The 17,105-nt window shown below is 39.3% G+C and overlaps 1 protein-coding gene across 1 annotated transcript in view; it reads right to left on the reverse strand.

Annotated features, from left to right (window-relative positions):
• DEPTOR (DEP domain containing MTOR interacting protein) overlaps positions 1-17,105 on the reverse strand; it is a 75,623-nt gene that overhangs the window by 37,954 nt on the left and 20,564 nt on the right. The window contains exons 3-5 of the mRNA XM_050321590.1: positions 10,917-11,095; positions 8,849-8,972; positions 3,193-3,371 (exon numbers count right to left, since the gene is read on the reverse strand). Coding sequence (XP_050177547.1) covers positions 3,193-3,371; positions 8,849-8,972; positions 10,917-11,095 — 482 coding nt within the window. The remainder of the gene's footprint in view (positions 1-3,192; positions 3,372-8,848; positions 8,973-10,916; positions 11,096-17,105) is intronic.

Genomic DNA, 17,105 nt, shown 5'->3' on the forward strand with positions numbered 1-17,105 from the left:
CAAGTTCTACATACCTCACCATACTAGAAATGGGCTTTTCCACAGCTAAGAAATGCGTTCTGTGCACCTTTTGTCCCTGCCCTTACTGGATGTGCATCACCTTGTGTAAAATTCTTCCCACCGCCTTTATTCCTATATTCTGGATGAAGGCTGTCAGTGTTCACAAAAGCAGAGTAAACTACTGGCAATTACACTGCCAACACAAGCCTTCAAGAAATGTACAGTGTACAATTCCCTGGTACTTATATTTTTTTTTATTCCGTATTAGCTGAGGGTACCAGTCCATAGGAAAGGACATCTGGGCCCTATTTGCAAAAATGGTGGTTTGTGGGTTACAATTTGTGTGTGCCAGTGGGATTTTGAAAGGAAGCAATTCAGCACTTAAACACATTTCATCGTTTTCATATATGGCAAAGGAAATACATGAATACATGTAGTTACAAAGGCCCAAAGAGATCAGGAAGATTATTTTTAAACTGAAACATTTCACACTTTTACAGCATTTACACAATTCCTCTTAAACCACTGTTTTCCTTTTTAAAATTATCATCAGTGTTTGCTTCCTGTGCAAAACCTGTTTTGTGTCTGACCAATTAAGGTGAAGATAAATGTGTCAGGAAGCTGTTTTGAATACAGTGCCTCAGCTGCAGAATACAACTTCTCTGAGTAATTGAAATGAAAGTCAGCATCAGTAAAAACAAATTGCATAATTCAGTTGTGGCTGGAAAATTACTATTGAGATTGGCAACTTGATGCAACTATTTCTATTACTTTCCATTGCATTAGGTAGAGTAATAAATACTTCATAAGAATAATACAGCAAGCTTATTTTATTCCATATTGTAGATATCAAACAATACTGCTAGCAAAATATTGCCTTTAGGGCAGGAAATGTTTTATTCTCCACTCCTGTTCAGTCAAGAGTCTTTCTGCTGATTCTGCCAACAAGGATGCCAATTAGTGTCAAGTAACATTTTGGTACTACTGATGAGAGACAAAACAAAGGAAGCATAGTATGGTGAAATCAATTTACTGTATTAAGAGACAGAAAGATATCTGTCTTGTTTTTAAATTGGATTTAGAACTCAGTAAGATGGGTGGGAGGGTGTTGGGGAGAGAATACCACCCCTGCCGTTTCACAGTTTATACGCCTAATTCTGTACTGGGAGTTTTCATTTTGAGCTCCCTTTTTAGAGGCAGCCAGCATTACATGAACCTTCAAAACACATAGATCGTATCCAGTTGCTAAGGTGAACCCCAAACCAGCTCTGTGTTAATTTTGCTAGTACTTTCATCAATATTCCTAACATTATCTAGACAAATTGATTCAGTGAAATCCAGAGAAGAATGAAATCTCCTGTTTAGGAGTGTGCACAAAGCATGTCCACTCATAAAGATAAATCTCAAGGACATAATTTGATTTTATTTTTCTTTCTCTCAAATCAGTGTGAAAATCCCCACTGAGTTACCTTAGTCCCAACAAAAGCTGAGCGAGGAAGATGACAGTGCCTTGGAGTGATAACCTGCTATTGACAAGTGAGAAGGCCACTTCCTCAGCAATCAACCAATTACCAGAGCTGTGCCTTTACTTCATGAGTTTCAAATCTCTTTCTAACAGCGTGCTTTGCACATGCTCTTGATTACTAGAAGAGGATAAATCTGCAGAACTGGCAAAGATTTCAGTAGCAAAGTAAACCCAGCTTTGCACCAAATGCCAAGTCCTGACTTTATTTCCTCTGCAAAAATATAAATATCAGTGTAAATCTCTCTTTTCTCTTTGTTTGTGTTCGTTTGTTTGTGGTTTTGGTGTTTGGGGGGTTTAGGATTTTTTTGGGGGGGGGGCCAGGGAGGGGTTTGGGTTTTGTTTGGTTGGTTGGTTGGTTTGTTTTTAAGGAAAGTTTACCACGTATGTCATATGTCATATACAGAAAATGCTCAGGTAAAAATAGGAGTGAAATCATTGCTGCTGTGAAGAGGAGGGGTGGCATACCTTTCCTGTCCATCAAGCTCCAAGCAGCTGGCATCCTATAAATCATAGGAAGCGCAGAAGTAATTATAGAACTGGAAGCTGATTACTGTAAATATTCAGAAGTAGCTCCTAGTAATTGCAAGTTAATGTGAGCCTGATTACAATCATGACAGAACTGTGCATTAAAACTAGGTTCTCTCACAAAGTAACAAGCAACCTAGCCAACCTAGCACCTTTTATACTAACAACCTGTTAATATTGTCAATTTTTTGTTCTCTGTCAGAATTAGGGTTGATGTGACAACACTCAGAACACCAGGATCTGATTACTTTCCCATTGGGAACTAAACAATGTAGCTTCTGCCAGCTTGTTCTGTCATCTCCTGGCCACCCCTTCATTGCTCCCAGAGGCACTGCAACACATTTATGGTGGGAAATGCCTGGTCACAGCAGAGCAACTTTCACTGAGAGATGATGCCAACATGTAAAATGGGGTTTAGTGTCAGGGGTGTTCATGTCTTCGCCCTTGGGAAAGAGAAAACTCTGTCTCCTCCACCCTTAACAGAAGGAGCTCCTTGAGGAAGATGCATCCACCAGACACATTGTACTGATCCATGAACAAATATTTGATTCCTGCCTCAAAGAAGTTATATGGGCAGGACAAACACAGTAACACTTCAACCAAAAAATACCCTCTTTCTTGCACAGACATACTAGAACAACTCCACCACATGACCAAGAGGGAAAGTTGCTTTTCTGGCATTAGATTGTGCTCTGCTCCTGTCTTCAAACAGGGAAATATACAGAACCTCACATTTTTATTCTGCATAGAGAAGTTAGCTTATTTATGGTTCTAATCCCTATTTGATCCTTACAAAGCTATTTACCTCAATTATAAATAATGCTGATAGCAAGTTCTACAAGTTAATTACAACAAATATAGAACTGATTTTCATCCACATCTTTATGTGGACCTTACACACATCTTATACAATCTCAAATTCTAGCTGTATTCTTCACTTGAGGCAGAATTTTATGAATTAGTACAATGAGCTTTCGAAAAATCCACCCTTTTACTAAATAAAGTTACCTAGACTCCTATCTGAACTCATTTAGAACTTAAGCAGACTATGATCGAGAAGACAAGGGCCTCTCCAGTTGATTTGACCAGAAGAAAGTGCTACAGTAAATGTAGCTTTTACTACTCGGCAGTAAATGTCTCACCGTGTTGAATAATCCCATGCTCCAAAAGCCTGCGGCCGAGCTGCTCTGCTTCAGTCCGTGTCGTGGCCTCTCCTTCCTGGATCAGCCAGTCAAGGAATTCTGACGCTACAAATGTCCGTTCATACTTGACTCCTTCCTCTTCCCTGGCTTGCAGGAGGGTATTTTCAGAACTCATCAGCCTGGTATTGAGGGGGAAAAATTGGTAGGGAAAACAGTTCTTCAGAAAAGCAATATAAGATGTATTCTGGCAAATCTCACTGATACTAAGCAAACATATATGAAGTTTTCACTGACTTACTAAATCTTTCCTCAAGCTACCAATTTAAACTTACAAAGTGAATTATAATTGCTTAGTCAAAAAATTTAGGCTTTATATCCCTGTGTGAAGTCACTGTTTTCTTGTGTTTTCACATAAAAGAAAATTAGATTTTTAAGTTTCACATGTCCCCTGGTTAGTCCTTTAGGTTCTTTAAAAGTTACTGTATAATCAACTTTGAAAAAAAATTATCTTAAAAACACCAGAATGAGACTAATGTGTTCAAAGCTTCCTAATTAATATTTACTTAGCAGGACTATGCCCTGAAGTCATTTAGGTGAATTTGAAAACTCTCCCCATAAGCTCTAAAATAGCTGCAGAAAAAATTCAAGAGGAGGAAAAAAGGTAGTTCTGTGGTTTGGGTGGCTGATAAATATTGCGTGTTCAACATTTACGTGCAGCTGCAGTCAGTGAGCTACACACCTGAACACATTTTAACATCTGAGGCTCAGAGTCCCTGTGCCTCAGCTGGCTCTGTGTAACACCAGAGTTCAGAGGAACACCATGAGATGTCTCTAAATCCCCCAACAATTGGCATGTGCATAGCTGAAGGATATACTAATAAAACTCTTCTCTATTCAAGTGATCTGTGCAAATGACACAATATTAAAAAAAAAGGAAGAAAAAAGCTTCAATATTTTGTTAATACAAAAGTCAGGTTGAAAGTTTGAAAGAGAAGACAGTTTGAAAGAAAAAATTATAATTGTTTCCTTTTAACACAGAATTCCCCTTTTTTTTTGTTTTGTTGGGAGACTGAGCACCATAGCATCCTTAGTTACTAATCTGATTTTTCTTCATAATTATTTTACTTATTATAGGCTAATAACAAGACTAGTGGTAAGACTTTCAGAGTAACAGCTCAAAAATGGAATGGTTATTTTTTCCATGTAAGACTAATAGGTCCCCTCCCTTCACCAAATATTTTGAAATTCATTATCATGGCTAGGCTTTGCGAACAAAGATTTGAGAAGGGCTTGAAATTAAGGGCACAACTAAAGCACAACAAACATATTCTGGAAGAGCTTAATCTTTGACCTTCTGATAAAGGAACTGAAATTCATGTAAATCCATACATGGGCCATCTGCTTCTTAAACTGCCAGCATGTCCAAGAGATTACAGAATATAACTTCATCTCCTTTGGGAAGCATCAGAAAAATCTGTGCCATAGGAAAACAGAGAAGTTTCATTTAAAGTTACAGTGAATAGGTTTGACAGGATCCAGGATCTGTTATTTCACCTGAAATATTTCTTCTCTTGACTTTAACGAGCATGAAGCCTGAATGAACTGGATCTGACCACCAGGTAGCAGATCATCAAACCAGGCAAGGCTGCTCAGCCACAGCTATTTGTCAGTGGCAGCACAATGAGCAGATCTTTTAGATGTTGATGTGTCATTGCCAGTAGCTCTGAACTGAGTAAGAACTAAGAAAGTCAAAATTAGCTGAAGTCAGGGATGAGATCAAATGCAAGAGTATGACCCACAGGGAACAAGGTACAGACTCCAGCACCCTTGCAGACTTTATTCTTTTTTTTAACATTTTGATTTACAAGCATCTGCATGCAAGGCAACATTTTGTCCCACACTAAGCATATCTAATGCAGAACTCTCCAAGAGACTATCTTTAAATGTCTTGTTCACCAGGCTTTTTCCCTCCCAGAAAAAAAATGCAAACCCAAAGCTTGTGTCTTTTTGTACCATCTGCTGCATGGTTACCCAGAACTGGTTACCCAGGCTCTGCAGGCAGCAAATAAAAAAATCCTTAGGATTATGTTAATTGTTCTTTGATGAGTCTATAATTAGTTGACCAGCTCACTGAAGACTCAGATAGAGAGGTCCTTGAAAAAGCAATGCTAATTTTTAGAGCTTTACAGACACACAAAAGAAATCTGGAAAAATATCAAATGGAAAAAAACCTCAGTTTGACATTTCACACCCTTCTGCATGTGCCCAGAATAGCGCTGCAAAGGATTTGGACTTGTGAGCAAACAGACACAACAAATTGCCAGTTTAACAAACCCAGACACAGCAATCCATAGACTTACATTGCTCACTGAAGGAAATGTCCATGACTGTCAACAAAGCTGTACCAATTTACATCAGTCAAAAACCTGGCCTTTCATTAGCCAGAGTTGGAAACTGCCTCTTTCTCTTCCATTTTTCCCTTGTTTCAAGAAAACATGAGGCTATTCATGTCAAAACATATTACTTGCTAAAACTGGTGTTATCCTACACTTGAATGTATTTAGCCAAACACTGAAATTCAAACTCCTTTCAGAAGAAATCTTTAATCTTGTTTTATCAAAATAACTGCAACAGAGGATGTGACTTAACCACTGATGAGTTAAAATGAAAGTGATTCGAAGAATAGAGTCTCAAAATTATCTGAAATATTTCCTGAAATTAAAACCATAAATCTGCACTTCTTTCTCTGTGAAATCTGGTTGAAAAATCTCAGTTGATGTCAGCATCATGAAATGACTTATAGCTCCTAAACCCTAAACTGCACCGGAAACAACATCTTGTGTGCCCGACCAAAACCTACTGAGAACTGTAAATATAAAAATAGGATGACTGCACGTTTTTGTTTTTTTGGTTTTTTTTTTAAAAGCTATGAAATGTCTGTGCTGGAGTTATTCAAGATTTGCAGGGAGGGTTTTGCTGAACAGGAAACATGTTTATCTCATTCAATCTATCTGGTCAGTCCTGTAGAGCTTGAAAACTGATACAGATCTCAGACTTAATAAACTATTCAACCATTTCAGACACGACTGTAGGAAATCCAGTGGGTTTCATGTCTAGTTATAAACTTGAACCTCCAAACATGTTCACAGAAAGGATTACCAAAGTTTGCAATGATGTGTAGGGAGTCTGAACTAATTTATGATTTTCAGGGCAAATGAAGGGACAATACAATCAGAGACTGATTTAAAATCTTCTAGTCACATGGGTACAGCCAGCGAAGACATCCACAGCAGCTGAAGGTGGTAATGGCACAAGAAAGGAGAATCCAGGTTACGAGGAGCTTTGTGGTCATGCAGAAGAGAGCCAGGAGAACCAGGGAGTGGGAGCTCCTCAGCACTGGGACAGTCCTTATGATCCCATGTCCCAGAGCAGAGAACAAGGCATTTACCCAGAACAACTGTGTGAATGCAGGGAACATGCCTAATGCATCCGTTCCTCTTCCCATGCAACAACCTTCTGATCCTCCTAAAGCATTTTGTTCATTTTACCCACTGAGGGTTCAAATCTGCATGGGTTGGTATTGGGTCACGTGTCTGCAATTTTGGCAAGCACAAACTACACTGGCTTCTGAACACAGTGGTACTCCAGCCCTAACACAGCGAGTGGAGAAGAAATAGTATTGTAACGTCTATCTAAAACTAGCAAAGCCTAGTGAAAGTCAGCAACATCTACAAAATTAGACACAGATTTTCCAAATGTGTTGGATTCAGGCAGATTTCCTTTGGTATAGTTGCATTTCTCTTGCAATTAGGCCCACGGGCATTTTGATAAACAAGCTGAATATGCTGGTGACTTCACGTTTGTGCATGAGTATTTTCCTCCAGTTGTTGCCATTTAGTAATTATTTTAATTGCACTGAATTAATATTTTCTTTCTCAGCATTATCAGCAAACTGATATAACCTATATATTACACATCCACACATTTCATCGCAGAACTCTTTCTGTAGTCTGACTTTCAGGGCTAGATTTTGAGTTTCAAATTTATCCAATGAAACTGTGAAAGTATTGTTAATAAGTGTGCATGGACGAGGGAACTAAATAAAATCTGAAATCTCTGCACACTGGATTTGCTAAAATAAACAAAGTGAAGCCCAGATAGGCTGGGTATGCCTTCTTATCTCCCATGAATATAAAATATTTCCAATGATCCATGGAGAATTTTGATTAGCTTTGACTGTTTTTGAAATGCCAGGCATTTTTAATCTATGCTATATTTAGCACTCAAGAATGGTTTTAAAAGTTTCTGAACCCTTCAGATACGTTGCCTAGGAGCAGCCACCTCGTGAGGATGCTGCTATATTTAGATACAGGTGCTGCTTTTGGCATTAACTCCTTTTCTGAGATGGGAACAATCTCTACAGTTAGGAACAATTTTCTGCTAGCACCATGTTGGACAAACTGGACAATAGACATGGGTTTGGGGATAGTTCCCCATGCAGAGAAATGGTGATGGAAGCAGACACTGGTAGAACAGAGTTCTTTGTGTCATGGCTCTTTTCATGCAGAAGGCTGAAATCAGCCTCACCAACAAAAAATTATTTTTCTCATGGAAGAATTGAAATAGAAACATAGAAAAAAAACCCCCAGTGTAGACAGTCTAATCAGCTTTTTATAGTACAGGTCAGGCTTGTAGGCAATGCATGTTACAGAGTCTAAAGGAGCAAATGCTGTGCTTAGTAAGGCATACAAGACTTTGGAGGAGGCTGATTCAATCCATCTGTTCCAGTGCCTCGAACAGAGGATTTTTTTCAGTGGTGCATTTTTTTACCTCTTATACAATTTATTATTTTTTCACTTTAAATAGTCACAGTCACTGTGTCTCAGGAAATTTTATATGATAGGTGCAGCAAAAGGAGTGGCATTTACAACTGTTTGTTTATATTTTGGTTTCACTGTTCTTTCACCAAACTGATCTTCACGGGTAGCTAACCTTGAAAATAATATTTATTATCAGCTCTTAAACTTGGGAGTTTCCTAAGTGCTTTCTTTCAAGAGGTAAACAAATTTTCTCAGTGAGAAAACACAGCATCTCTCCTGGCTGCTGCAGGCTTCTGCTCCAAGCAAGCGGGAGAGTGGGTGGTATTCAGTCTAGAGCAGTACTTCAAGTTTTTGGTAAATAACACATCACAACTTTTGCATTAATTTGTAGCATATGCCAACAGGCATTTTATTCTCTCTGCTTGAAAGTCAAAATCTCTACATCCTGAATAAAAATGTCATTAATTATGTATTAGGAAGTATGGTTAAGCTACCTAGTTATTTGATGGAAGTAATCCAGTGGGATATTCAGTATCTAGGCATAATAATCTGTTTCAAGTCATAATTAGATTGTCTTAGTTGGGGGGTTTTTTTGAAACTACTTTTAATATCACTTTTCTGATGTTGAAACTTTGTATACTGGAACACTAAAGATTAATTTCACTTATGATTTAAAATCATACCTCTTTTTGAAGCTGTAGATATGGTGTCTACACAGATAAGTAGCTGCTTGCTCCATGCATTTTGATGTACTAATGCTATAGGAATTATGATTACGCTTTTACGTGACAAATCATCCTTTAGTAATTATTTTTACAGAATAGATTTCAACGTACTTTTCATACAGTCTTTGTCCTCTCATGAACACCTTCACCTCGTTGTCCAGCGGAAACGTCCCGTCGTCTTTTCTGAAGCGGTAGAACAGTTTGGCATCCTTGAATTCTTTATGCTCATCACAGACTGAAACATAATTCAATTAAAAAAAAAAAAAAACACATACATGTTAAGGAGTTGAGGATCCATTTACCAGGTACCGCTGCTGAACTTCAAAGCAAGCACATATAGAGTCTAACCCCTATATTTCTGAGCACACAACTTTGCTCAGTTCTAATAACCAATGAAAGGCTGGAGAAAACTTTCAGACAGGTAACCAAATTTCAAGATGAGGGAGATAAGTGTCCATCAGATTTGTGAGTATTGCTGCAAAAATAAAGAACAAAAAAGCATCCTTCCGCTACATACCCAAAACACCTTTTGCTGAAAACAGTCTGTTGGCTTGTTTGTTTAAAAGACCACCAGAGTAGAACGCCCAGTAATTTAAGGTTTGTCAAACTTCTTAAAGTTATTAGTATCAATTAGCAATGCTGTAGGAAACCTGAGACTCGCTATAGAAACAGCTAAAATCAAAGCCTTCTCCCTCTTCAACTGGTCTCAGCTGCTCTGCCATGCCAGCTAGCAAATGGTAGGTATAATAAGGAGACACTGGGAAATGCCAGATTAGGTTTGCTGCCAAATCAGCAGCTGATGATGAGTACATGGGGTACATTGTGCACAACAGAAGTAGAGTCTGGTACCCCTTTCACTTGATAGGGGAGCTGAAGGGGTGCTCTGAGCATCCTGAAGAACCTGATTATACCTCCCTGAATTTACCTACCCTAGCTCACTTTCTAAACTACTTTATTAGAGTGTAATACACGAAAATTTTCAAGAGACACCTGTTCCATGTGTAATATACACACATACATATATATGAAATTCATGTGGAAGCTACAATGTGCAATTGGATTCTGTGCTAGAAAACACTTTGAGGTTGTCAGAGCTTTAAATAAGCATTCAGCAATAAAGCCTCTATTGCTCAATTAAATTAAGTCACTCAGGCATCCACGCAACTCTTCACTGACATTTTCTCAATAGAGGATTAAGTAGTCAGATTTGAATACCCTATAATTACTTTATTCTTTAACTATCTACCATGAGTTCCAGTTTCCATAACTACATAGAATTTTCATTTAATAGCCAAGCAGAAGCTGAAGAAGTGGCAGTCATTCAATATGTGCATTTCTGACTCTAATTAAGGTGTTGTTAATGTACTGCAGATAGCAGCAGTATGTGCTGTATTGCACATACAATGACTTCTGCATGAAGTCAACATTTGTCTGTTCACAGTCGCTCAGTTTTCTCTTAAAAAAAGAAACAAATGGTACATTTGACTTCTTGATATGGGTAATACTATAGACTTGAAATCGAGGCCTTGGGTCTTCTTTGCTTGTGTGCTTCCCAGCCTTTCTGTGCCCCAAAAGGCAACTAAATGCTACCATTGAATTGGAAGTCTCCTTTTCATCGGCATAAATTGTTATTCAAGAAGCTGAAAGGAACAGATCTCAAATAGACAACAAGTTTAGGAGAAAATTAATCAGGGTACAGCCAGCCTGCTAACTTCTTGCAGCTGTACCAGCACTAATGTTTGTGCAGCTGGTGTGAGGGACAGGGCCAGGGAACTAATCCACGTGAGAAAAATGATCTTTTTTTTTTGCTGGTTGATTTTTCAGATGGGTTTTTCAGCTGGAGAACTGTGCTCTTAGGAGCAGGGAAGTGAGGGCAGCAGGGAGAGGGGGGGCACAATCCAGCTGGGGCTGCTCTGGAGGCAGGGAAGCAGCATCACAGTCTCCAGTAACTTACCCTGCTGCCTTGGGTCACTCCACACCTCTTCAGCCTCTCATGTTCTTCAGGGCACAGGGGACCTTGCACAGCAGCACAATCCAAGGGAGGTGCTCCATTTCTGGCAGGGAAAGGATCCTACCTGTCCTATACTTGGTTGAAGAGCAGCAGTGGGATTTCCCTTTGTTTCACAAGCACTCAATAAAATTTAGCTTAGAACTTTTAAGCAGCTGATATTGCACTCACCATGGTGGATAATGCTGTGATCCAGTAATTTCTGCACCAGTTTAATGGCTGTCTCTCTGTCAGAGGCCTCTTTGTGGTCAATCAGCCAGTCGATCAGCTCTTTGGCAACAAAGCAATTAGGGTACGTTTTGAGGTGGTGTCGCCGATCTTTAATGACCTTTTCTTCATGCAGTCGGAGCCTGGGGGTCAAATCACCTTGTGAGTATCATTTGCAAAGAGCCTTTGCAACGAGAAAGACTGGGATAAGAGTGGAGAAGCAGCACCCAAGCCATGCTCAAAGGATGGGCTTTGAAGCTGTTGGGTAGAAGTGACCTTGCCACATCTCCACTGCTGGCATCTCACAACCAGGAAACCCACAGCAACCATTTGTTACAACTTTAAACCCCATAATTGGAAAAACTTGTTTTCTGCTCAGTGGAAAAGTGTAAAAACTGAAGAACAGAACAGCATACTAAATCCATTAAAATACTTCCTGTAGGCCACTTAAACTGGCAATAATTTGGAATTATTTTCCCACATTATCTCTAATACATTCCATGTTACTCCTTTATTTTACAGTATCACTGCTGTAGATTCTTTTTTATCTCATTCATTTTTTCAGCTGTAGTTTCTCCCTTGGTTGAGTAACTGCATTTTGCCTCCAGCTGCACAACAAGCATAGCATTTATGATTTAAAATTCAGGTGTGAAGCTGTTCCAACACAATGCTATCTATCATTAAAAAGCTGCCTCCTACTTCAAATCAAGGAGAACTGATTTTTCACTCGAGGACCTGTTGGCGAATGCTCTCTAGCTGCAAAATCTCCCTCATCATCTTGAAAGCAAGTGGGTTGGCTGTTTTTGAGATGTTTGGGTCAGAATGCAAGATCCTGATTAGAGTAATACCTTGTTAATAAAGGTTCAGGGGATCTGCATCTTTATTTTTAGTCTCTTTTTTTTTTTTCTAAATAAACAAAATAAGCAACATTACCAATAAATTAATGGATAGAGGTTTCTAAAGTTTTTTTGAAGTTTTATGCTTTATTGTTCCATTTTAATGAATTGTATCAGAAAATCTTTTTTGTAGTGGCATGCCTATACCCCAGTTCTGAGGAAAGCACAGAAAACACATTGCTTGGGCTCCTGTCACAAACAGAAACATTGCTGGTCATTTCCAAGTGGCCAGGATCCTACCTTGTAAACACTCTCACTGACTTCAAAGGGCCCTGAGTAATGCTACAATAATAGTAGGGGGTACAAGGGCGATAACACAGAAGAGTGTTAACATGAGCCTCCAGAAGCACAGAGCAATTTTCCTCATGTGATTCCTGTATGAAATGTGATTCCAGTATGAAACAATTAATTTCTCTTAGGATCAAAAGAAGGGAAAATATTTGGCTGAAATCAGTGAAGAAAATAGTTATCATGGTATTAGACAAGGCTTATGTAGGCATCTACCTAAAAATAGTAGCAAAGCAATGTTTCTGTTCTGCAGCATTTAGCCTTGAACTACACTGGAATGGCCAGTCTGTGAAGTTAATTCAAAACCAGCTTTGCAAACATCATTTAAAAAATCTAAGAGTTTTATATTAAAAATACTGATAAATCAGATTAGTATTCTGTAAAGAAATGCTGGTAAATATCCCACGCATTGTGAAATTCTCTGAGCTAAAATATCTTTGCTTATAGCATATTTTCCAGATGTGCTCTAACAGCTGTTGCCATGCTCAGAAAGAAAAGCCAACACAGTTTTAATTATAGAACATGCAATTATCAGTATGTCTGATGGAGCTTCACAATTAAAATACATTCCAGGTTCTGTTAATGTTCATCCAGTCTTATGTCACACAATAATCTGCAAGAACAAAATTAGAAAAAGAGTGTATAATACATATGCAGACAGCTCAACCCAGCTTTCAGACAGCAGTGTAAGTCTAAATGGCTGCAGTTCATCTGATACAAGAGGGAAAGCCCCTTCTTTGTCCACATGTTGCACAGGAGTGTGACAGGACTGGTCTGGCATTCCACAAACATGTCAGGAGTCAAGAGCCCCAGAAATGAGCATTTAGGTCTTAAATTCTGACTGCAGGCTTTCCTGCAGTTGGTCGGCTTATAAATATTTCAATTTCTCTGTCATGTCAAAAGACGTAAGTTCCCACTACAATCTTTTTCCTCACTCAGAGCATTCACAGAGTCTCTGTATATGCCTTTTTGCCTATACTCATAAAACTCATAGAAATTTCACAATCTTAATTACTTCCACCCACTTGCTAAAGTGGATCCAAATTTGCTAAGAGGTGATAAAATCATTAAGTCAATGAGAGCATGACCACATAAGCCTCAAGAAACCTTAGAAAACAAATTTATTTTACAATTTCCAAATGGATGTGGGAACCTTTGCTGCAGTCTATACCAATTGTATTCATACTGAATTATGTCCATGCTAATTTATTTGGAATAAAGAATGGAAGGGGAATTCAGGTTTTCTCCTTGGTGATGTATGCTGTTCTCTCTGTCAAGCCTCTCTCACCTTTACAAACCTGCTAAAAATCAAACTACACGGAGGAGAAGTAGCTCAGTAAATTGGCATTGTATCCAGTGTAAACTACAAATACAGAAGCCTGAGGTAAAGTTACTGAGCATATATTGCAGTACAAAAATCAAAAGTTTAGGCAAAAAATTCAAAAAATGTGTCTGCGTTCATAAGTATTTATCAGGAAACAAATCAAATGGGTTAAAAAGGAATAAAACGCATCAGTGAATGCAATTAAACTGGAGCCAATGCCCACATGAAGTGGTAAATTCTTTATCCCTTGGCACTGGGAAACAGGTTTCTCACTCCAAGTCCTTGATGTTTTCTCTTTAAGTAAGGTTAATCACCCTTCGTCAGCGAGTCTACATGATGACTGGAAAAGACCTAACATCAAACAGATTTCTCTCACTAGAAAAAGTTTTTCTCAAGAGCTGATTAGGAGAATTAGCTGACTGACAAACCCTGACCAGTTTGAGAAGGGGTAAAAGAGAGAGGGCAAATAACAAGGGGTGATGGGGAGACACCTTGACAAAGCCTTTGAAAAGTTGACCCTTTTTGTACAACTTAATAGCTGAACACCAGAAAATGATCTTGTGTACACCAGTACGTCATCCATACATAATTCCATGCATTAGTCAAGACTACCTGCCAGATTTTGCACGTGGGGCCACAGTCTGCCCTACTTGGAGAAAACAATGTGACATCAAAAGCATTTGAGCAATTGCCTGTGAACTATAACAGGCACATGCAACCCTTTAATATTTACAAACTGATATCCATGACTCTTACTCATGCTTACAACAAATAAAGACAGGCTGTATTTGCAACCATGCATGCCAGAACAGCTTCCTGGGGGCTTGTGCAAACAGGAGCTGCTCCTAAATAACAATATGTAGGGACTCCTGCTCCAAATAGAAGTGCCTTTCTCCTATGTAACGGGATAACGTGGAGGACTGATTTGCAGCTAAGTGTGTTCAGAGCTATCTGGAACGATGCTATTTGTTGAGAGGCATTTTCATAGAATCATAGAAACACAGAATCAGCTGGGTTGGAAAGGACCTCTGAGATCATCAAGTCCAACCCCTGATTCCACTACCACTGTGGTTACTAGACCATAGCACTAAGTGCCACATCCAGTATCACTTTGGTAACTGTAAGAAAAGTCAAGATAATGGAAAAATCTAAATCTTTGCCTAGAAATTAAGGATCAGGCACTAACCTGGGACAAAACTGCTCTTGCAGCTACATGAAACTCGCATTTTGTTTCCAACCAACAGGGACATTTTTATTTCCACCAGGGACATTATGCATTTTGAAGTTTCTTGTATCTTTTTCTGGACCAATGGATAAGGACTTATGAGACAGGGCCTGCACAAGAAGTTAGCTTTCCTTTTAAACCCAGGCAAGGCCAGCCTGCTGGATAAAGACAGTAATTATTATCATTAACTGGACCATGCTCCAAATATCTCACCCAGCTATTTCCCTTTATTAAGTCTAGTAGTTTGTGCTTGGCTAACCTAGATCTTCCAAAGCAGTATCCAATCCTGATTTCTATGCATGAAAAAAAACTAAAAACCTCCTATTCTTCTTGGTAATTTCCTGAATAGTTTATCTGCCGTTTCCTAGTACATCCTATATAGTCCCTCCCTACATTTATCCTAGCAAGGCTCAGGAACAACGTGCAGAGAACAGGTTGGTCCCTGACACTCTAAATAGATAACATGGTATGAAGACTTTCATATGGAGCTCCACTCATTCACCTCTTTTAACATTCCTGAAACAATCATACACACACATAAAGATGCATATATCATAGAACTGTAGAACAGTTTCGATTGTGTTTTGGTTGTGGCCTTTAAAGGTCATCTGGTCCAATCCCCCTGCAATGAGCAGAGACATCTTCCAATGTATTAATTGCTCAGAGCCCCCGTACCCTAAACATGAATGTTTCCAGGGATGGGGCATCTATCACCCCCTGGGCACCTTGTTCCAGTATTTCACCACCTTCATCACAAAAAATTTCTTCCTTATATCTAATATGAATCTACCATTTTTTAATTTAAATCATTACCCCTACTGTACTGCAACAGGTCCTACTAAAAAGCTGGTCCACATCTTTCTTCTAAGCACCCTTTAAGTATTGGAAGGCCACAATAAGGTCTTCCTGGAGCCTCTCTTCCCCAGGCTGTTTTTCTGTTTTCACAAGAAGTGCTCTGTCCCTCTAATCACCTTCGTGGCCCTTCTCTGGACTGACCCCAACAGGTCGACGTCTTTCCTGTGCTGAGGACCCCAGAGCTGGACACAGTACTCCAGGTGGGGCCTCAACAGAGCAGAGGGCTGGATCCCCTCCCTCGACCTGCTGACCACACTGCTTTTGATGCAGCCCAGAATACAATTGGCTTTCTGGGCTGCAATCGCACATTACAGAGTCACAGAATCACAGAATACGACAAGTTGGAAGGGACCCACAAGGATTATGGAGTCCAACCCTTAGTCCTGCACAGGACCATCCCCAAGAGTCACATCATTATCACATCATGTCCATCTTTTCATCTGCCATCACCCCAAGTCCTTCTCAGCAGGGCTGCTCTTGATTTGTCCATCCCACAGCCTATACTGATATAGCAGGGGTTGCCCTGACCCAGGCACACGCCTTGCACTTGGCCTTGTTGAACCTTATTAGGTTCCCATGGACCCACTTCTCAAGCTTATCCAAGTGCCTCTGGATGGCATTTTGTCCCTCAGATGTGTCATTCACTCCTCTCAGCTTGGTATCATCTGCAAACTTCCTGAGGGTGCGCTTGATACCACTGCCTGTGTCACTGATGATGATAATAAACTCTGCTGATCTCCGTATGGACCCCTGAGGAACACCACCAGTGTCCATATGGATGTAGAGCCAGTGACTGCTACCCTCTGGATGTGACCATCCAACAAACTCCTCATCAGCTGAACAGTCCATCAAATCCCTCTCTCCAATTCAGAGAGAAGAATGTTGTGATGGACTGTGTTAAAGGCCCTAAAAAAGTCCAGATAAATGACATCTGAAGCCCTTCCCCCGTCCACTGATGTAGTTATTCCATCACAGAAGGCCACCAGGTTGGTCAATCGAGACTTGCCCTTGGTGAAGACAAGCAACATACATATGGCTTGGTTTCAAAGTGTGAATAAATATGTGTATGTGTGCATACATATATATATATATGATATATAGAAATAAATCATATATATGCAAATTTTATATTTTATTATAATATTTTGCAATATGTAATCATCTATATTATATGTCATATATATATCATCTGTATCACAGAATACATAATTTAGAACCATTTTTTTTTTTATGGAAGGACAAAACACCAGTGAAGAGATAATTTAAAATGGAAATTCCTAGCAGAATTTATTAACTATTGAACAATACACGCTGATGTTGTAATTGGTCATGGCACGTAGCACCTCCTGCCTCAGAGTGCTCAACTGCTGCTGATGAGTTCCAGCATGCTCATGGGTTACTGCTGTGTTACACTTTGGTTTCAGTGACTATCCTAGATCAAGCACTGCCAGTCAGCATTCACTGAACTACTACAATTCTATCAAATTCTATAAACTCTGAATAAAACTGTATCATATCCCTGGAAAATTAACAGTGCTATACAAGGAGGCAAAGCAGTGCAAGTG

The sequence above is a fragment of the Myiozetetes cayanensis genome, unplaced genomic scaffold, assembly GCF_022539395.1.
Source record: "Myiozetetes cayanensis isolate MyiCay16 unplaced genomic scaffold, myiCay2020 scf1, whole genome shotgun sequence".
In the NCBI taxonomy this organism is placed as follows: Eukaryota; Metazoa; Chordata; class Aves; order Passeriformes; family Tyrannidae; genus Myiozetetes; species Myiozetetes cayanensis.